This window comes from Hipposideros armiger, unplaced genomic scaffold (genome assembly GCF_001890085.2).
Source record: "Hipposideros armiger isolate ML-2016 unplaced genomic scaffold, ASM189008v1 scaffold_114, whole genome shotgun sequence".
Taxonomy (NCBI): domain Eukaryota; kingdom Metazoa; phylum Chordata; class Mammalia; order Chiroptera; family Hipposideridae; genus Hipposideros; species Hipposideros armiger.
In genome coordinates, this window is record NW_017731464.1 from 297,249 (window position 1) to 319,484 (window position 22,236).

Sequence of the window (22,236 nt, forward strand, 5' to 3'; positions counted from 1 at the left end):
ATCTCCCCAGCTTTGAAGATACCGGTTCGCAGTAACCTAGTTAGTCCTTTCTTATTATTCGCGCCTATAGAGCCTTTTGAGCTTTGTGGCAAGGGTCTTAAACAAGAATTTGTGGGATTAGTGCCATTGCCCGACTTGATCACCTCTGCATGCAGTCGTTAACTGTTCCCGGCTTATAGTGCGGTATTCCACTGGTATTTAAGGATTTCATGAAAAAATGAGCGCAACCCTACCTAACATCGCCCAGAGAACTACAAATCCCAGAAGGTATTGCGTGGAACGTCGGCGGACGAGGTGACGCAGGGGGCGTGCCGAGTTTGAGGGCGGGGTCGTTCTGCGGGTATCCAGAGGCTGGGAAGGCTCTGGAGCTTGGGGTGAGAGTGGGAGCGAAAGGTGAGCTGAGCTGAAGGAGGGGACAGGCTGCCGGACGCCCCCAGTCTATGGAGCGGGGTAAGATGGCGGAGGCGGAGAGCCTGGAGACAGCGGCGGAGCACGAGCGGATCCTGCGAGAGATCGAGAGCACCGACACGGCCTGCATCGGGCCCACGCTCAGGTACCCCGGGTGCTGGGGCCATGGACTGGCGGGCACGGGCGGGACGGGGGGGTGGGCAGGCTCCTTCGGGACCGTGCGTCTGGATTGCTGTCCGCTGGGCCAGCGCCGGCCCCTCCCTTTGGAGAGTCCGGCGAGCGACGTCCACCTTCTGCGAGGCGGGTCTCCCTCCGCAGCCCCGACGTGGGGTCCTTTCCCGATGGCCCGCTCACAGCTCAGTTACTCTGACGGCTCCTTTTGCCACCCTCCGGGCTGGGGCAGCCTTCGTCCTTCCTTCGAGGCGAGCCCGGCTCCGGGCAACTAGAGCGCGCCGGACAGATGGTGGCTCTTATAGCAAGCCGATCTTCCCCAGAAGATATCACCCGTCTCCCTCCGACGCAAACCCCGTCCTGTCCTAGACATACGTCCTGCTCTTCAGACAAAACAGAGTTTCACCCCAGGGTATGTTGCGCGGAAATTAAACTTGCCGTCTTCTTAAAATCACAACCACTGCTCAGAAACGAGTTCCTGAAAATCCTAGGCCTGGAAGGAAGGAAGTTTCCCTCAGCCCCGCGCCCTTCTCCTGGGAGCGGGCGCTCCCTTAGCCCTGTCAGCAGGACGACCTCTCCGGAAGGTGCAGCCTTGTGGTGGGTGGTGGTCTCATCGCCGAAAAAAATTTATCCCCCGTCCCGTTCTCGTTCCCATTACTTTGCCTACACATCACCATTTTATTTGGAGATGTCAAAACAAACCCCCACCCACTTCAATTTATTGAATAAAACTTAGGTACCACTTCCTGTGCTCAGTGCAAGGACATTGTAGTAAGCAGTTTACAAATATAACTTATTCAAGCCGCAAAACCATCCGGTTAGTTGGGTACTGTTATTACCTTCATTTTACAGACGAGGCACACAGAGGTTAAGTGACTTGCCCAAGGTCACCGAGAAAATAAAGTGGGGGAGTTGAGATTCTTACGCAGGCAGTCTGGATCCAGACTCTTGAATTCTTAACATCTGTTGTTTTGCCTCAATTGGGGGTTACCATCTACATATATTGTACTTCCCGTTAATTACTTACCTAGCCCAATTTCGAACTACCTTTCCCTTTCCCCTCAGTTTAGTTGTGTCCTAGAGCTGACTCATCTTCATCCTTCCTGTGGTACCTTCTGATCTCCATGTAGCCAATAGATAATTGTCTTACCCACCTTGTACAATCTTAGGTCACTGCTCCTCCCTTCAAAAACAGCTATTACTCACTGCTTGTTTTTTCATGGGGAGAGTTGCCTCATGAAAGAGTGTTTACAGGAGGGGCGGGCTGGAGACTTGACTCCTTAACTCCACCTGCACAACTTTCTTCTCCAGGGCACTTTGTTAGCACAATTCTCCAAGTGCCATCCCTGAACATGACCATCCTTAGTAGTTTGCCTGTAGTCCCTTATTGAATTATCATCATGACCATCAAGCTCCTCTCTTTATCCATTTCCTTGAGCTCTTAAGGGTGAGTGACCCATCCTCATTTCATTATCTTTTATAAAAACTAAGGGTGTTTTGCACTAGTATTATAAGTGCATTATTAATGGTTATTAATATTTGGTTTTCATAAAACAAAATGTTACTAGATTTACTGAGGATGCTGCTTCAGTATTCTTCTAAGAAATTTGGCTAATGAGCTGCAGTTGGCAGCCAAGCAGAGTTCCCACTGGAGCAGCTGGGATTACCAGAGTTTTTAGGAAGGATTCTTTCTCAGAACACCACCAGTGTTGTCTTGAGTTGGTTATGGTTTTCAATTGCTGTCGTTCTTGGTTTATATGATAATAACTTTAGTTTAGTGTTATCAGTTTAGTTTGTTGTGATTTATTATGTTAACTCCCCACTGAATAGTAACGCATATTTGTATCTGAATTTTGGCCTGTAGTTTTCTAGTATCTTGACTTAAGAATGTATGCATTATGGCTCAAATACAAGTTACCCCTTTTCCATAAAATTTGCTTCATTGTTATCACTGAGTTCTATTCCTATTGGAAAGTGGGGTTTTGTGGGGGTAGATGGATTAAGGGATCTTTTGCCCTAAGTGGATATGGTAAAGAGAAAAGTAGGTTTGAGAACCTCTGCACTATCTTTTATCAGTTTTAGTTGCTTTTTCTGACTCCCTGTATCATTATTAGGGGCTTTTCGTTTTTTGGCCTCGCCCTGTCTTTGGCAGATAAACCTAAATCTTACTATCAGACCCAAGACTCAATCACTTGAACATCCTAAAATGCAAGTATTACCTACTGTCTTTGTTTTCAGTCTAGCTTGTCTCTGCCCTTATTCATAGGGGATGATCTCAGCTTTTTTCCTTATCCCGTTCAGAGGCAGCAACATGCACAAACTTGATGTTGTTTAGATCCCATGCTTTACCCTGGATGCACCTCCATCATCATTATATCCCGTTTTTCCACCACAATACAATCATTAGCCAGGTTTGATTAAGGCAGTAGGCTATGTTCCCTAACTTTACCCTCGACTGCCAACTCCTCTACCCCTTTTTATAGTCTTTCCTATTTCTTCCATCTTTTGAGGTAGCATTTTTAAGGCACCAGATTCTTAGGTGTTCCTGAGTAACTGAAGAGAAATGAAAGAACAGAGAAAAACCATAAATTGATAGCAGATATAAGATTAGTATACCCATCCCTAAAATTCCTGCTCTTCACAAAAATCCACCTAGCAACGTTCATTGCCTAACCAGACTCTTGCCTTTTTTTTTTTAAAGTTTATTGGGGTGACAATTGTTAGTAAAGTTACATAGGTTTCAGGTTTACAATTCTGTAATACATCATCTATATATCACATTGTGTGTTCACCTCCTGGAGTCAGTTCTCCTTCCACCACCATATATTTGATCTCTTTTACCCCAGACTCTTTCCTTTGCCAACTATTACTTGTGAATCATTACTTGCTTTCCTGGGTATATAAAATTATTCTTCCAGTCTTACTCCTTTTTGTTTGAGGAGCCACAGTGGCTTGACTTTCTCATTATATAACTATCCTTATTTTAATCTTGAACAGTACATGCAATGTTAGTTGATTCCCATATATCATAAGGGAGTGCTTCTCCTTTTTCATTATAATTCTGGAAAGCTCAAGCATATCAGGCATATAGAGGTTGTTACCTAGCAAATTCTTTTGGGAAAGCAGCCATCTCTTTCTTCTCTGTCTTAAACATTATTTTGTTAGCTGCAAGTCCTGATTTTGCAGATGAGGAAAGAGGCCCATATGATGTTATGGCCTGTCTTGTTTTTAAAATAATATTGATTCCAGCTTTGTTGTACTAATGCTAAAATATTGATTGCAAATCACGCACAATAGCTTCATATTTTTATCTTTCAAATCCCATCTCTATATCTATAGTTTTCTTTCATAACCCTTATTCAGTAGGGCATTTCTTCAATTTGCTCTCCTGATACTAGTAATTTAACATTTTTTTAAAGGATTGTGTTTATTGACATATTACATTTTTTTCCCCCCAAAGATTTTATTGGGGAATTTGGGGAGGGGAACAGTGCTGGGGAATTGGGGGAAGGGGAACAGACAAGTTGCTATCCTTTTGTTCTTCAGTCTAGTTGTGGAGGACGTTGCTTCACTGGCCCAAGTTGGCACCATCATTGCGCTCTTCCCGGGCGAGGCAGATCAGTCGCCGGCTTCTGGACGGCCGCTCACAGCGGCTGCTGGCTGCTGGCTACACACGGTAGCCCATGGCAACCCACTGCCACAGGGGCTGCAGCCTACGCCTTCGCTGGTGACTCACTGGCAGCCCAGCTCTAGGTTGAGCTGTTGTTCAGCATCTTAGCTGTAGAGGGCAGTGACACTGGCCCTCATATGTGGGATCTGAACCGGGGCCCTCTGGCGTCCCAAGCCACTTCTTAACCATCGCGCCACTCGGCCGGCCCGACATATTACATTTTTAAAAAACTTTATTGGGGAATAGTGTGTTTTTTTGGGGAACAATGTGTTTTCTCTAGGACCCATCAGCTTCAATCAAGTTGTTGTCCTTCAGTCTTAGTTGTGGATGGCACAGCTCAGCTCCAAGACCAGTCGCTATTTTCAATCTCAATAGTTGCTGGCAGGGGGTGTAGCCCACCATCCCATGCGGGAGTCGAACCAGCAACCTTGTTGTTTAGAGCACGTGCGCTAACCAACTGAGCCACCTGGCCGCCCCCTAACATTCATTCTTAATTGCTGTTTCAGATTTTGTTTTTAAAGTTAAAAAATAATTAAATTTATTGAGGTAACATTGGCCAGTAACATTACATAAATTTCAGGTGCACAGCATTATAATTAGATATCTATATACTCTATTGTGTGCTCACCACCCAAAGTTTAGTTTCCTTCCGTTACCACATAAACTTTTTAATTTAGCAGTAAAATACATTACCTTTAAAAAAGAGCTTTATTTAGAGATAATTCATATACCATATAGTTCACCCATTTAAAGTGTACAAGTCAGTGGTTTTTAGTATACTCACAGAGTTGTGCAGCAGTCATCATAATCTAATTTTAGAACATTTTCATCACTCCAAAGATAAAACCCCTTACCCATTAGCAGTCACTCTTCATTCTATCTCCCCTCCTTCCCCAGGCAATCACTACTTTCTCTATGAGTTTGCATATTCTGGACATTTCATGTAAATGGAATTATACAATATGAGTTTCTTTGTGACTAAGCATGATGTTTTGAAAATTCATCCATATGGTAGCTTGTATCAGTATTTCTTTCTTTTTTTTTTTTTTAAAGATTTTAATGGGAAATTGGGGAAGTGGAACAGCCAAGTTGTTGTCCTTCAATCTTAGTTGTGGAGGGCGCAGCTAGCTCAGCTCAAGTCTAGTCACTATCCGGCCACCCATTGGCAGCTCAGGGCAGCTCAGCTCAAGGTGCAGTGTTCAATCTTAGTTGTTGGTGGGCATAGCCCACCATCCCATGCGGGAATGGAACCGGCAACCTTGTTGTTTGGAGCACATGCTCTCACCAGCTGAGCCATCCTGCCACCTGTTGGCAGCTCTGCTGGCAGCTCAGCTAGAACGCAGCTCACTGGCCCATGTGGGAATTGAACCAGTGACCCTGTTGCTCAGAGCTCACACTCTTAACCAACTGAGCCACTCGGCTGGCCCCTTTCATTTTTTTTATTGTTTTTTAAATAGTATTATTCCATTGTATTGATATACTACATTTTATTTACTCATTAGTTGATGGATATTTGGGTTGTTTCCATTTTGTGGCTGTTATGAACAATGCCTCTATGAACATTTGTATACTAATTTTTTTGTGGGCATACAAGGTCTGACATTTAAGTTTGCGAACTTGTTTTCAACGATATTGCTGACCTTTTTTGTTACCAGAGGGATTATTCATTATGAATTTGTACCAACTGGGCAAACAGTTTACTTTGGAAGTGCTGAAAAGGCTGTGTGAAAAAGTTAGACGACCTGAATTTTTCGCCAACATTTCATGGCTCTTGCATCACAACAATTCACCAGCTCACATGGCACTGTCTGTGAGGGAGTTTTTAGCCAGTAAACAAATAACTGTATTGGAATATCCTCCCTACTCACCTGATCTGGCCCCCAATGACTTCTTTCTTTACCCGAAGATAAAGGAAATATCGAAGACATTTTGATGACATTGAGGACATCAAGGGTAATATGATGACAGCTCTGATGGGCATTCCAGAAAAAGAGTCCCAAAATTCCTTTGAAGGGTGGACTAGGTGCTGGTGTCGGTGCATAGCTTCCCAAGGGGAGTACTTCAAAGGTGACAGTAGTGATATTGAGCAGTGAGATATGTAGCACTTTTTCTAGGATGAGTTTGCGAGCTTAATTGTCTGACCTTGTATGTTTTCATTTGTCTCGTGTGTATTACTAGGAGTAGAATTTCTAGGTCATATGGTAACTCTGTGTTTAACATTTTGAGAAACTGCCAAACTGTTTTCCAAAATGTCTGTACCATTTTACATTCCACCCAGCAATGTATGAGGCTTCCAATTTCTCCATATACTTGTCAACATTTCTTATTATCTTCTTTATTTTAGCCATTCTAGATGTGAAGTTGCATCTCACTGTTGCTTTGATTTGCATTTCCCTAATGGGAAATGTGCTTATTGGTTATTTATCTTTGGAGAAATGTCTATTGAGATCCTTTGTTCAGTTTTTAATTGGGTTGTTTGTCTTTTTATTGTTGAGTTATATGTGTTCTTTGTATGTCTGGATATAAGTCTTGTATCAGATATATGATTTGCAAATTCTTTCTTCCATTGTGTGAGTTGTCTTTTTTTTTGGTAGTATCATCTGCTGCACAAAAGTTTTTAATTTTGGTATAATTCATTTTATCTATTTTTAGTTTTCTTACTTGTGCTTTTGGTATATCTAGGAAGCCTTTGCTTAACCCAAGCTCACGAAGATTTGCTCCTTTTTTTTTTTCTAAGAGTTTTATAATTTTATCTCTTACATTAAGGCATGTGATTCATTTTGAGTTACCGGTAATTTTTGTATCTAGTGTAAGGAAGGGTGGTCAGTTTTATTCTTTCAGATGTTGCTATCCAGTTGTTCCAGCACCACCCTTTCTTACCACATATTGTATATTCCTGGTTGATTTATCATGATCTTTTTACCATGACATTTATATTCATTATTTGTAGTAGAAGTGTAATATTCAAGACCCTGTCATTGTGTTTATTTGACTTTGCTAGTCAGCCTCACTCCCCTCGTTGAGTGTTCTTACCCAGGAAGAAGTTTGCTCTAATGTTGCCAGCTAATGGTTTTCTCTTTTTAGCTCAACTGCTGCCTTCTGTTTCTGAGGTCCTGTGTTATAAGAATGATACGATTGCTATATTTGATCTTGGTAAAGCACTTTAAGGACTGATTCTTGTCTTGCCTTATGGAATTGCTTTGTGTCATACAACCCAGTCTTAAGATTAACAAAGGATATTTATGATAGCATCTTATCTGTTTAATTATTTTCTCTGTTAAAACACTGTCTCAATGTAAAATTTTTGAAACTATATTAAAAATTACTTATAATCCTATAACACAACTGCTGTTGTTTTGATGCATTTTCTTCTAGACCTTTGCCTCATATATTTTGTTGTTTCAAAACTGCACTCTTGGTGTACAGAACAATTTCTATCTTGTTTTTTTTTTTCTTTCTCTTTATTTAAGTTGAAGTTGTTTGTTTGGAAGGCTGGCTCTTACAGAAAACAGATTGGGGGGATGGATATTCAAAAGGTGCTTTGCTCAATGTCATTTGGTAATTAAATATGGAGACCTGGCTTCTCCACTTACTACTCTGTGCCTTTGGCCACAAGGCATTGTTTTCCATCCTCCACTCTTACCCATTACCTAAACTGTACAGAAATCAGTTAATCAGAATCCTTGGTTTATGATACTTTATCATTATTGGTCCATGCATGGACCTCTTAATCAGTTAATTATTTTTATAAGCAAGTAACCACCTGAGTAGGAAAAATTTTCTCATCTATAAAATGGGGATGATACCCCCTATCTTGTAGGTATAGTATTTATTATAAAAAACAAAGGAAGTAAAGCATTCTTTTAGGTAGTAGTCACTCTGGTAATTAGAGTCTCCTTTTACCTTTTACCCTTGACTTTGATATGTGGATTTAGATAGTTCTGTTTTTGGAGTTATGTTAGTTTAGTGGCTCTTGGCCTTTTTTTTTTTTTTCCCCCAGTCTCACATACCTGCACTCATATAATATTCATCAATAATCAGACTTTGGGAGTGCTAATTGTGAGATAGAGTGGAGAACAGAGGAGGAGATAAGAAACAAATTTATAAAGACCCACGGGTGATTCTGATATCCTCCCTCCTTGACAGTCATTGAGGGAAAAGAAATGATCTCATTGCTGATTGCTTATTTTTAGTAGGAGCTCCCTTTTAAAAATAACATTTTTATATTCTAATTATAAATGTAATCTAATGACTTTTGAAAAGGTGGAAGAAAAAAAAAGATTGAAGAAACAGACAACAAAAACTTAATTCTACCACTCTGTCACAACTCATAGATTTGTATATTTCTTAACTTTTTCCATATGTATTTTATTACATTAGATATTAGGAGAGTATTATCATGTTGTATCTTGCTTTTTCAGTTAACATGTTATATACAGTTTCATACTTTGTTACATATTGTATAGCTATATCATTTTAATGACTTCACTCATGAATTAATTACTTAATTCAACAAATACTTATTGAGCAACTTCTATGTGCTAGATACTTTTCCAGGCTCTGGGATACAGCAGGGAAAAAGATAGACAAATCCTCCCCTTATGTACCTTGTATTCTAGTGGCTTACTCACAGAATAAACAAACAAATAGATACATAAAGTAATGCTATTGAATATTTAGTGATTAATGTTACATATGATGGGGTATTGTTTTGGATTACGTTGTTAGAAAGAGTTGCTCTGGCAAAAGTTTGAAGAGAGTGACAAGCAAGCCAAATGGCTTTGTGAGGGAAGTCTGTTCTAGACAGAGGGCACAGTCAGTGTCAAGTGCCTCAGGAGAAGCATAGTGGTAGGAGAGTAGTCAGAGTCCAGATCATGTAGACTAAGAAAGAGACCGATTTTATTCCAAGTGTTATGGGAAGGTACTGGAGAGTTTTGAACAGGAAAGTGACATGCTCTAAGTTATGTTAAACAAGGAACATTATGGCTATTGTGTGGAGACAGAATAAGAAAAGAAACAGGGAAATCAGCTAAGGGACATTTGCAGTAATAAGAGGCAAGAAGATGGTTGTGACAATAAGGTGCTGGGGAGAAGGTGATGAGACATAGTTGGATTTAGAATATATTTTGAAAGAAGAGTCAGAATGATGGATTATTTATGGGGCTAAAGAAAGAGGGGAATCAAGAATGATTCCAAGGCTCTTGGCCTAAGTAACTGGGTGAATGGTGGTGCCATTTATTGGGACAGGGAATAAAGGGGGGAGGAACCTTGTTTTTCTTCATAGCACCTACTACTTCCTGACATATGTAATTTTATTTTTTAATTGGGGAATTGTGGGAAGGGAAGTGTTGGGGAATTGGGGAGGGGGATCAGCCAAGTTGTTGTTCTTCAGTCTTAGTTGTGGAGGGTGCCACTCGCTATTTGGATGCCCGTTGGCAGCTCATGGCCTCTAAGCTCAAGGTGCTGTGTTCAATCTTAGTTGTGGGTGGGCGTAGCCACCATCCCATGCGGGAGTCGAACTGGTGTTCTTGTTGTTAAGAGCGCACATTCTATCCACTGAGCCATCTGGGGGCGGCAGCTCAGCTCAAGGTGCGAGTTCAGTCTTAGTTGCGGGCGGGCGTAGCCCACCATCAAACAGGCAGTCTTGTTAGGAGTACATGCTCTCACCAGATGAGCTATCCTGCCACCTGTTGGCAGCTCAGCGACAGCTCAGCTCGGGCACAGCATCACTGGCCCATGTGGGAATCGAACTGGTGGCCCTGTTGCTCAGAGCTTGCGCTCTTAAGCTAACTCTTAACCAACTGAGCCACTCGGGTGGCCAATGACATATGGAATTTTTGATCGACTCCACTACTAGAATGTGTATTCCAGGAGGGGAGGGATTTTCTTTCTTTTGTTTGCTGCTGTATTCTGGGAACCTGAAAGAGTGCCTGGCATACACAGTTGGTGTTCAATAAATATTTGTTGAATTAGCAGCAGAATAAAATAATTGTATTATGAACTGTTACTTAATCTGGGGGTTAATCAACTGCTTTGCAGATTAACTATCTTAAAAAATATGACTAGGTGTTTGAGAAAAAATAAAACGACTGAAAATCTTGAAAACCTCAACATATCAGAAGTGTTTATTTTTTGGAATTACATATAATTTTATAGTTCCTCTTTCTCTTTATCAACCCAAGTCTGTGGCCCCTAAAACCTATCATTCTTCAGTATTTTGTGCAGTGTTGTCAAAAGTTTCCAAATTTAAGTATGATAACTCTAGCGATTAAAATGTTATCATCTACGTGAATGTTGTATAAGTAAAGCTCAGAAAGTGATAAAATGTTAAAATTGTGCATTTAGAAAAAGGAGGTGGGTAGTGTTAAATGTTTCATTACTATATGAACTAGGAAAATGAATTTTTTGGTGTTTGATAAAGAGAAGTTAGGTTTTATTTTAATGAACCTCATTGGGTTGTCAAGCAAATTGGAAAAGATGAAAAACTGTGAAAAAGCTGTCTTGTAGATAAGACAATGCTGATTAGGTTCAATCAGCAGTGGCCTCTGTGTCTGATTTTATTGAATTAAATACATAAAAGTTTTTTTTGAAGCTATTGGAAGGTTATTATGATTTGTTATCTGATTAATTAGATTCAAACCACAGAAAAATTAGTCGTCACAGAGAGAAATTAAATGAGAGTGTAGCATTTGGCTATTATTCCTGTGTTGACTTTCAAGAGTTTGTTATCATCAGATCAAATATATAATGCTTGTGAAACTGATGTCCTGAAAATTTTATGTACTATAAGTTGGAAAGTAAAAAAATTAATAGGTGAATTATCTTTATTTGTCTGGGTTTGAAATACGTTATTTAAAAAAATGGAAAGAAGGGCCGGCCAAGTGGCTCAGTTGGTTAAGAGCTTGCTCAAGAGTTTGAGCTCTGAGCAACAGCGGTTCGAGTCCAGCCTGAGCTGAGCAGCCATTGAGCTGCCAACAGGTAGCAGGATGGCTCAGCTAAAAATAAAAAAAAAATGGAAAGAAAAGATAATGAACCATAGATCTAATATGTTTTTCTTCCATTCCCTCTACTTCCCTTTATATTAGTTGCTTGTTTATTCTTCCATTGTGGTTTTTATGCAAATATAAGCGTATATGATTTGATTTTCTTCCTATTTTTACAAAATTAGTAGTGTACTGAAATACAGTTCTGCAGCTTAAGTTTTTTACTCATCAATATGTTTTGGAGATCTGCCCATATCAGTATGCAGAGAGATTTTCCTTTTTCTTTCTTTTTTTTTTTTTACACAGCTACAGAGTATTCCATTATGTGACTATACCATGGTTTATTCACCCAATCCCCTATTTCTGCACACTTGGGTTATTTCCAGTTTTTTACTGGACAAAATAATGCAGCAGTGAACAACCTTGAATATTTGTCATGTCTTATTGTATATTTCATACTGTATCTGCAGGATAGATTCCCAGAGGTGGGATTGCTGAGTACATGATGAATGTATCTGTAATTTGGTAGGTATTACTCTCTGTAGAGGTTGTGCCATTTTGCTCTCCCTTGAGCAGTCCATGAAATTGCTCATTTCTCCATAGCTTTTCAGCAGAATATGTATCAGACTTTTGAGTTTTTGCCAATATGATTGATGATAAATGGGATTTCAATGTAGCTTTCATTTGTACTTTTTTCTTTTTTTAAAAGATTTTATTGGGGAATTGGGGGAAGGGGGAACAGACAAGTTGCTGTCCTTTTGTTCTTCAATCTAGTTGTGGAGGACGTCGCTTCACTGGCTCATGTTGGTATTGTGATCATTGCGCTCTTCCTAGGTGAGGCAGTCACTCGCTGGCCATTGGACGGCAGCTCCCGGTGGCTCACGCCGGCTGCTGGCTGCTTACGCTGGCTGCCGGCCACTCAGGGTAGCTCATGGCAGTCCACTGCAGCCTATGCCATAGCCGGCCGCTCACAGCAGCCCAGCTCCAGGTCGAACTGTTGTTCACCATCTTAGCTATAGAGAGTGTGGCATCACTGGCCCATCTGGGAACCGAACCGGCGGACCTGCTGCTCAGAGCTTGTACTCCCAAGCTGACTCTTGACCAACTGAGCTACTCAGCTGGCCTGTAAAACCATTTTTTCAATGTTGTAGTCTGCTGGAGTATTTAGAAAACAAGGAAGATAGTTGCTCAAAGACCAACTGATGTTGCGTGGACTTTGTTCCAATAGTTGAATTAAGGAGAGTTCAGTTAAGAAATAGACAATAATGGAAAATTATTTTAATATTTTGGCTATTTTAAAAAACCAATTTGTGATGTTGTATATATGTAAATTATATTTATATTTTACATTTCTAGATGTCTGCAGAATGGTAAATGTTTTCCTTTAAATTGTGTGTAGCTTAACATTCATATTTTATACCACATTTTGACTATTTTTTTGAGAAGAGATTAATTTTGTCTTAATTCTGTCTTTGGGTTATTCTCTATCTCTTTTCCCTCTTATTCTGGTTAATTGACAATTGACTGTCTTTCTCTTGTTCTCGAATTTTCCCCTTGCCTTGTTCTAGAAAGGAATTATAGTTTCCAAAAATATACATCATTTAAAAAATACACATAATAGATACATCAGAGGTGGTGAGGAAATTGGGGCAAAGGGAAAACAAAGGCAGGAAGGAGTATGTGAAATCAACAGTAAGAGCAGTTAAGAGATTCATATTTGTAAAGAGCATACATTTTAGAACATTTAATGTGTTCCAGAAGAAAATCGTTTTGATACTTGATACACAGAGAGGTATTGAGTCAAAGTGTAACTTTTTAGTGGGGAAGCCCTAACTTACTGAATTCCAAAAGGAAAAGACATGGAGGAAACAAATGCATTAAAAAATTTGTATTTAAAGGCCTATACATTTTTTTTAAGGTAGACCATCAGTGTGGCTCTATGCTTTCCAGCAACTAGTACAAAAAAAGAGATGTTCAGTTGAGTTATGGTGTTGTAAAATTAAAAAGTAGTTACTTTGGAGAAGCACAGCTATTCTTGGTTCTGAGTAAGACCAGAGAACTATTTCGCCCATATGTCCTCACAAAGAAGGCCCTGCATAACATAACTTTAATACCCACATAGTAAATGCAGCAATATGTGACAGGCTGTTTCCTGTATTGTCCTTTAGTGAAAGCATATGGCACAACCAAAGCACAATTTAGGAAAAGCAGTTCTGCAGGGAGCCAAAGGAATGCAGCTCTCCACTGGTCTTGGCTTAATCAAGGCATGGATTTGATAATATCTCTAGTGGAATTTGGAAGTGCATTATCCCTCCCTCCCTTTTTGTATCATTGATCACTTTGAAAATCCTATGACCTCTATAGACACCTTCTTTAGTAAAATGCATATGTGCCCAGTCTCCATGATTTCTAACCTGAAAACATATATACATTGTATATATGTTATTTCTTCCTAAGTACTACTTTTAGTAGTCAAGTTATTTTTTTTATGTTCTATATTTATTTGAAGAAATAATATACACGTGCTTGATATATAAACAATATCAGAGAACTGGTTACAGTGGTTGTTTTTGGGGTGGAAAACTTAGGGATGGAGTGAGATCCCCCATTTGAGCTTTTCCTATATGTATGAATTATGTATACTATATAAATACATAATTTAAAAAAACAAGAGTCGGATTTCCTATCTATTGTCTTGAACAGATTTTCACATTTTATTTTTGGTGTGAAAGGCAAGCTGTAGAAGAAATAAGATACAGTTATGCGCTGCTTAGCAATGGGGATATGTTCTGAGCGTCGTTAGGAAACACCATAGAGTGCGCTTACACAAACCTGGATGGTATATAGCCTACTCCACACCTATGACTATGGTAGAGCAGATTGCTCCTAGGCTGCAAACCTGTACAGCATGTTGCTGTAATGAATACTGCAGACAGTTGTAACACAGTAGTCAGTATTTGAGTAATATTACAACATTAGGATAGCTACCACATCACAAGTGATAGGAATTTTTCAGCTCCATTATAATTTTTTTAAAAAAATTTTGTTGGGGAATTGGGCAAGGGAAACAGACAAATTGCTTGCCCTTTTGTTCTTCAGTCTAGTTGTGGAGGATGTCGCTTCACTGACCCATGTTGGTATTACGATCGTTGCGCTCTTCCGGGCTGAGGCAGATCAGTTGCCTGCCATTGGATGGCTGCTCACGGTGGCTCACGATGGCTCATGGCATCTCATGCTGGCTCATGGCAGCTCATGTTGTCACGGGCCACTCATGGCAGTCCAGCTCCAGGTGGAGCTGTTGTTCACCATATTAGCTGTAGAGGATGCAGTGTCACTGGCCCATGTGGGCACTGAACTGGCGGCCCTGCTGCTCAGAGCTTGCACTCCCAAGCTGACACTTAACCAACTGAGCCACTCGGCTGGCCCTCTGTTATAATCTTATGGGATCACTGTAGTATATGATGTCCTTCCTGGAATGACACGTCCTTATGCTGTGCATGGCTGTATGTAATCCTATTTTTAAAAGAAATTACTAAGACTAAAAATAAATCTTACCTAGGATATTATCATTTTGCAGGGGATTGGATTAAGCCAAAGGAGAAAGGTAGAGGCCATGGAAAGGGGAGGAAGTTTCAACATTGAGGTCCCAACTGCCAGTGATGTCTCACCCCTATTCCCGCCTGCCAAGCCCAGGACTCGCCCTAATTCCCACCCATTTCACCTAAGCCTCACCCCTAGCCCAGTATATCAGGCATAGACCCTGCTCCCAACCCCACTCTCCAGGATCCTAAGGTCCAACTCTAGAGCCTAACCCTCAGGGAAGGAATCTAGAATTTCTCCTCTGAGATTGGATGTTGAAGGAGTCAGCCTTTGGGCCACTGCCTGTAGCTTCCTGTGAACCCAAGCCCTGGCCACTTCTGCTCCCTGGGGCCCCTAGACTAGAAGCAGAAGTACTAGCAGTCAAGGTTTTTGATAAGTAATGAGCATCAGTGAGTTCAAGGTTACATTTTTCTGCCTTTTTCCCCCTGAATGTATCACTTGCCTGTGTAATTAGTTAAGCACAGAGCTGTATATGCTTTAAAAGTAAGCCATCTGTGGGCAGGATTATCATCTTTTTATGAAAGTCGAAGAACCTGAATAAGCCAGAGGAAGTGCAGTAAGGGAGAGTACCCAAAGATTGCAACAAGATTCTTACCTAGAAGTAATTTTGGGTGTGTTCTAGCAATTAAATAAATGCCATTAAAGCCACAATAACTTCATTAGGAGCAATCATCAATTTGATATTTAAAAAAACCCAACCCACCTTGGCTATTTAAAACATTGCCAATAAATTAACCATAGTTTTTTTTTTTTTTTGCCTTAAGCTATATAATTAAGAATATAGTGGCTGGAATGTGTATGTCTTATCAAGGGGTTATTTACTTGGAACATCTGGAAGCTACCCTGTTATCGATTTATAATAAAAAAATTGAGATGTAACTCTCAAGAGCACAATGATTAATAAAGGAAATTTAAGTATGTAATATATGTTTGCATAACTGTAAAGTAGAAGTTTAAAACACAATTTACCCAGTGAAACATCTAAGTGAGCAAGAACTATCACAGTGTAACCAATTAGGTTACCTTAATGTGATTTGTGGTGATACTTACTCGTTGTATGGTTTGGAACTGTAAAATCACCTGTCTGCTATTCAGTCTTATCTCATTAACATGTACATTGCATTGTAGTGAATTTACCTTCAGTTACTACTGTGGTTTGATAATCAGGTTGATGATTAGATAAAAGCAAAAGCAAAACAATGACAATGACAACCTTTTTTTTTTCTTTTAGGTGTTTTGAATACTAGTTTAATGTTCTATTGCATGTTAGATAAATGATGAAGGCCATTTGCCAAAAATGATGATTTTGATTAAAATACAGGCTCTTTTGCTGTATTTGTTTAGATTGAAATGCTGTGAAGCACCACAGGCTTTCGTTTTTGATCCTGTTTTTATATCCCTAGAACGTGACAAGCTCTGTGACATAAAGCGTATCTTTTGACACTGTGATATTGTATAGTGGAGCACTGACATCTTGTTGCATGTCTAAGCCAAGTGTCTTTGCTTCCTCATTCTCAATATCTCTTATTTTTGAAACTTTCTTCTTTATGTTTTTCTCTTTTGCAAATTGTGCCTTTGTTTCTCTTCTCATATTTGTGCTTGCTTTCTGTATCTCCCTTCTACTTCCTGTAATTTAGAACTTTAAAACATACATTATCCAGTGAAACATCTAAGCAAGCAAGAATCATCACAATGCAACTAACTTCCATTTTCTGGGGAAGCACAGGTGCTAATAAACAATACAATTTTAAAGGTATTGATATGAAATGTGATCTTATCAAGCGATATCAATGAATAAAAACAGCAGACGTTGAGCTTGACTGCTATATGTTATGAAACATTTTTGGTATAAAGTTTTATTTTGGGAAATACATGTTTGTGTAGTACATTAAAAAAAAAAAAAGGAAAGAAATAGGGAACTGGCCAAGCAGTTTGTTTTTAATGAGGTAAAGGAATTGCTTGACATTTATACAGAAGAGGTGTACAATGAAGATCTTTTGGCATTGAACTAGCAAAAGTAAGAGGAAAGTGAAATGAGATCTCTAGAAAGCTAAAGAAAAATAGGTTATTAGAAGCATTTTAAGTGGTAAATGTGGACCTGACTGTATACATTTATTATTTGCTCTTTTAAAAAATAAACTTTTGGGCCGGCTGAGTGGCGCATTGGTGAAGAGCTGGTTTGGGACGCCAGCTCTGAGCAGCAGGACCCTGGTTCGGATCCCACATAAGGGCCAGTGACACTGCCCTTTACAGCTAAGATGGTGAACAACAGCTTGACCTGGAGCTGGGCTGCTGTGAGTCGCCGGCAATGGCGTAGGCTGCAGCTCCTGCTGCAGTGGGCTGCCATAAGCTACGGTGTGTGGCTGGTAGCCAGCGTGAGTGGCCAGCAGCCGGTGTGAGCTGTCAATAGCCCCGTGAGTGGCCGTCTAGAGGCCGGTGATCGATCTGCCTCAGCTGGGAAGAGCGCAGTGATAATACCAACATGGGCCAGTGAAGCAACGTCCTCCACAACTAGACTGAAGAACCAAAGGACAGCAACTTCACTGTTCTTCCCTTTCCCCTGATTCCCCAGCGCTGTTCCCCTCCCCCAATTTCCCAATAAAATCTTAAAAAAAAAAGAACTTTTTATTTTGAGATAATTGTAGATTCACATGCAGTTGTAAGAAATAATACCGGGAGGGTGGTGGGGTGGTGGTGGTGGTGGTGGGGGAGGTGAGGGTGGGTACCAATAAAAGATATACACATAACTTGTAATCATCTTTTGTTATCGGTGTATATTGAGTATTACAATTTTAATACAGGTTTTTTTCTTTTTAGAAATGTGTATACATTTTTTTGGCACCCTCTGTATATACTGGGATCCCACGTACTCTATACCCATTTTCCTCCAATAGTAACATCTTGCAAAACTAGTACAATATATCAGGACCAAGATACTGACATTGTGTCTCAGCATTCAAGATATAGAACGTTTCCATCACCGCAAGAATCCGTTCTCATGCTGCCTTCTTACAGCTACAGCCATTTTCCTTTCATCCCCTCCTTAGCTCCTGACAACCACTAATATGTTCTCTATTTCTACAATTTGGTCATTTAAAGACCATTATGTAAATGGAATAATACAGCATGTATCATTTTGGAATTGGCTTTTCTTACTCTGCATAATTCCCTGGAGATTCATCCAAGTTGTGGTGTATCAATAGTTTGTTCCTTTTTATTGCTGAGTAATAATACTCCGTGGTATACCACAGTTTGTTGAATGATTCACTCATTGAAGAACATCGGGGTTGTTTCTGGTTTTTGGCTGTTACAGATAAAGGTGCTATAAACATTTGTGTAAAGGTTTTTGTGTGAACATATGTTTTCATTTTTCTTGGGTGTATACCTAGGAGTGGAAGTGCTGGGTCATATGTGACTCTATGTTTAACTTTTTGAGGAACTGCTAAATTGGTTTCCAAAGTAGTTGTACCATTTTACATTCCCATGGCAAAGTATGAGTGTTCTAATTTCTCCACATCCTTTTTAGCATTTGGTGTTGCCACTCTTTTATTTTAGCCATTCCGATAACATGTATAGTAATAGCTCATGGTTTTAATTTGTATTTGTTGAACATCTTTTCATGTGCATGTTTGCCATGTGTGCATCTACTTTGTTGAATTACCTTCATGTCCTTTGCCCATTTCCTAATTGTTTTTTTTTTAACTATTGAGTTTTATATATTCTAGGTACCAGTCCTTTGTTAAATATGTGGTTTGCAGATATTTTCTCCCATTCTGCTGCTTGTCTTTTCACTAATAGGGTTGGTTGTTTGCACATCAGAAATTTTTAATTTTGATGATGTCCAATTTATCAATTTTTCCTTGTATGGAGTATGCTTTTGGGGTCAATTCTAAGAACTCTAGGTCTTGCAGATTTTCTCCTGTGGAGAAAATTTTTTTTGGTCTCTGTGTGGATGTATTTCTGGGTCCGCTTGTCTGTTGATCTTTGTGTCTATCCCTCTGCCAATATCACAGACTTGAGTACTGTGGCTGTATAGAATAAGTCTTGCTTTTGGGTAGACTGATTCCTCCCACTTCAATCTTTAGGAAAATAGTTTTAGCTAATTTAGTTCTTTTGTCTTTTCACATAAATTTTAGAATAATATTGTCTATATTTACAAAATTTTCTTGCTGAAATTTTGATATGAATTGCACTAAACCTGTATGTCAGTGTGTAGAGAATTGACATCTTTATTTCATGAGTTCTTCCAGTTCACAAACATGGTATGTCTCTCTATTTATTTAGCTCTCTTTTGATTTCTTCTCATCAGCATTGTGTAGTTTTTAGCATACAAAGTCAGTACGTGTATGATTTACACCTAACTATTTTTTTGCTAGATTTCCACCTAAGTATTTCTTTTTTCTTTTTGATTTTATTGGGGAATTGGGAGAGGGGAACAGTGTTGGGGAATTGGGGAATGGAAACAGACAACGTATTATTCTTCAATCTTTGTTGTGGAGGGTGCCAGTCGCTATCTGGCTTCCCTCTAAGCTCAAGGTGCTGTGTTCAGTCTTAGTTGTGGGTGGGTGTAGCCACCATCCCTTGTGGGAGTCGAACCAGCAGCTTTGTTGTTAAGAGCACACGCTCTATCCACTGACCCAGCTGGGAGGCAGCTCAACTCAAGGTGCCGAGTTCAGTCTTAGTTACGGGTGGACGTAGCCACCATCAAACAGGCAAACTGATTGTTACACCAGCTGAGCCATCCTGCCACCTGTTGGCAGCTCAGCGGCAGGCAGCTCAGCTTGGGAGCAGCGTCACTGGCCCATGTGGGAATTGAACTGGCGGCCCTGTTGCTCAGAGCTCGCACTCTTAAGCCAACTCTTAACCAACTGAGCCACTTGGCTGGCCCCTAAGTATTTCATTTTTTAAGTGATTATAAATGGCATTGTATTTTTAATTTTGGTGTCATTGTGTTCATTGCTAGTATATATATTGGGTTGTCGGAAAAGTCGTGACGTATTTTTTCTGTTTTTTGTTGCAAAAATGCGTCATGACTTTTCCGACAACCCAATTGAATTACAATTAATTTTGATATGTTTATCTTCAATCATTGTTACTTGACTAAACTTACTTATTAGTCTAGGAGGTGTCTTTTTTTGTGTGTAGATTCCTTGGAGTTTTCTATGTAGATAATAGTGTCATCTGCAAACAGGGACAGTTTTAGTGCCCCCTCCCCCCCTTCCCCAATATGTATGCCTTTTCTTTCATTTTCGTTCACTGGCTAGAACTTCCAGGACTATGTTGAATAAGATTGGTGACAAGGGACATCTTTGCCTTGTTCCCGATCTTAGAAAGCATTCAGCCTCTCCCCCATTAAGTGTTAGTTATAGGTTTCTTTGCAGATGCTGTTTATCAAGTTGAGGAAGTTTCTTTCTATTCCTGTTTTCTGAGAGTTTTTATCATGAAAGAATGTTGAATTTTGTGCAGTGCTTTTACTGCATTGATTGATATAATTATGAAATTTCTCTTCTGTAGCCTGGTGGATTATGTTGATTGAGTTCTGAGTATTGAATGAGTCTACCTCCCTGGAATAAATGTAGCTTAGTCATTGTGTATATTTCTTTTTATATACTCTGAATTCTATTCGCTACTATTGGGTTGTTGGAAAAGTCATGATGCATTTTTGCAATGAAAAACATAGAAAAAATACATCATGACTTTTCTGACAACCCAATAGTTTTTTAGGGATTTTTGTGTTTATAGTTGTGAGGGATATTGATCTGTAGGTTTATATATTCATATTTTTTCTGTGTTTGTTTGGTTTTGATTATAGGGTAATAGTAGCTTCATAAAATGGATTGGGAAGTGTTCCCTCCCTCGTTTTCTATTTTCTGGAGAAGATTTTAGAATTGATGTTAATTTTGTTTCAAACATTTTGTAGAATTCTCTAATGAAACTTTCTAGGCCTAGAGATTTCTTTTTTGGGAGATTTTAAATTACAAATTTAATTTCCTTCATAGTTGTAGGCCTATATAAATGTACTATTTTGTGTTGAGTAAGTTGTGATAGTTTGTGATTTTCTAGGAATTGGTTTGTTTCACCTAAGTTGTCAAATTTATGTCAAAAGAGTATAGTTCCCTCTTTTTAAAATTTTTTTTGCTGGGCCATCCTGCCGCCTGTTGGCAGCTCAGTGGCAGCTCAGCTTGGGCCCATGTGGGAATCAAACCGGCGACCCTGTTGCTCAGAGCTTGCAGTCTTGAGCGAGCTCTTAACCAACTAAGCCATTCGGCCGGCCCTAAGAGTATAGTTCTCTTTTATTATTCTTTTGACTGCTGCAGGGTTTGTAGTGATATCCCTAGTTTCATTCCTTGTATTATTAGTTTGTATCAATTTTTTCTTTGTTACATATTTGTCAATTTTATGGATCTTTTCAAAGAACCAGACTTTTTTCATTGATTTTTCTTTATTTTCTGTTTTGAATTATTGATTTCCTGCCTTTATTATTCCCTTCCAGCTGTTTGTTTTTTATTTTTGTTCTTTAGGTTCTTGAGGTATCGGAGCTTAGATGATTGATTTGAGAACTTTCCTCTTTTCAAATATATACATTTAGTGCTATAAATTTCCTCCCTGGCACTGAAATACTGTGTCCCATAAATTTTGATATGTTGTATTTTAATTTTCACTCAATTTAGTGTATTCTTTTATTTCCCGTTGGACTTCCTGTTTGACCCATCAATTACTTAGAAGTGTGTTGTTTAGTAATTTCCAAGGATTCGAACATTTTCTGTTATTGTTATCTAGGTTAATTCCATTGTGGTTGGAGAACATACTGTGTATGATTTCAGTTCTTTTTCTTTTTTAATTTTATTATTAGTTTCAGGTGTATAGAACAATGCACTAGTTATCCTTTTCACCCCTCACAAAGTAACAACCCACCTCCCCCCATCCACTGCCCTCCCACCCCCGATGTCATACTTATCTATTACAATTACATTGACTCCATTCCCACACTCTACTCCACATCCCGTGACTATATGTATATATAATTGTAGTTGACATACAATATTATTCAACATCAGCTTCAGAAATACATTGCAGTGGTCAGGCCTCTACACTGTCTATGCAGTGGTCTCCTTGACCAGACATGAGTCCAACTGGCCCCCTAAAAAATATTTATAACATTATTGATTATATTCCTCAGGCTGTCTTTTCTATCCCTGAGACCATATTGTAGTTACCAATTTATGTTTCTCGTCCCTTCCCCTTCTCCTTCCTCCCCACCCACTCCCGACTAGTAACCCTCCGTTTTTCCTCTGTGTCTCTGGGACTATTTCTGTTTACATTTCTCATTTATTCAGTTTTTTAGATTCCACGTATAAATGAGATCATATGGTATTTGTCTTTCTCTGACTGACTTATTTCACT

The 22,236-nt window shown here is 39.4% G+C and overlaps 1 protein-coding gene across 1 annotated transcript in view; it reads left to right on the top strand.

The window, feature by feature from the left end:
- Positions 1 to 319: 319 nt before the first annotated feature.
- EXOC6B (exocyst complex component 6B) overlaps positions 320 to 22,236 on the top strand; it is a 629,444-nt gene continuing 607,527 nt past the window's right edge. Inside the window, exon 1 of the mRNA XM_019647639.1 lies at positions 320 to 553. Within this exon, the coding sequence (XP_019503184.1) occupies positions 441 to 553 (113 nt within the window). The 5' untranslated portion in view covers positions 320 to 440. The remainder of the gene's footprint in view (positions 554 to 22,236) is intronic.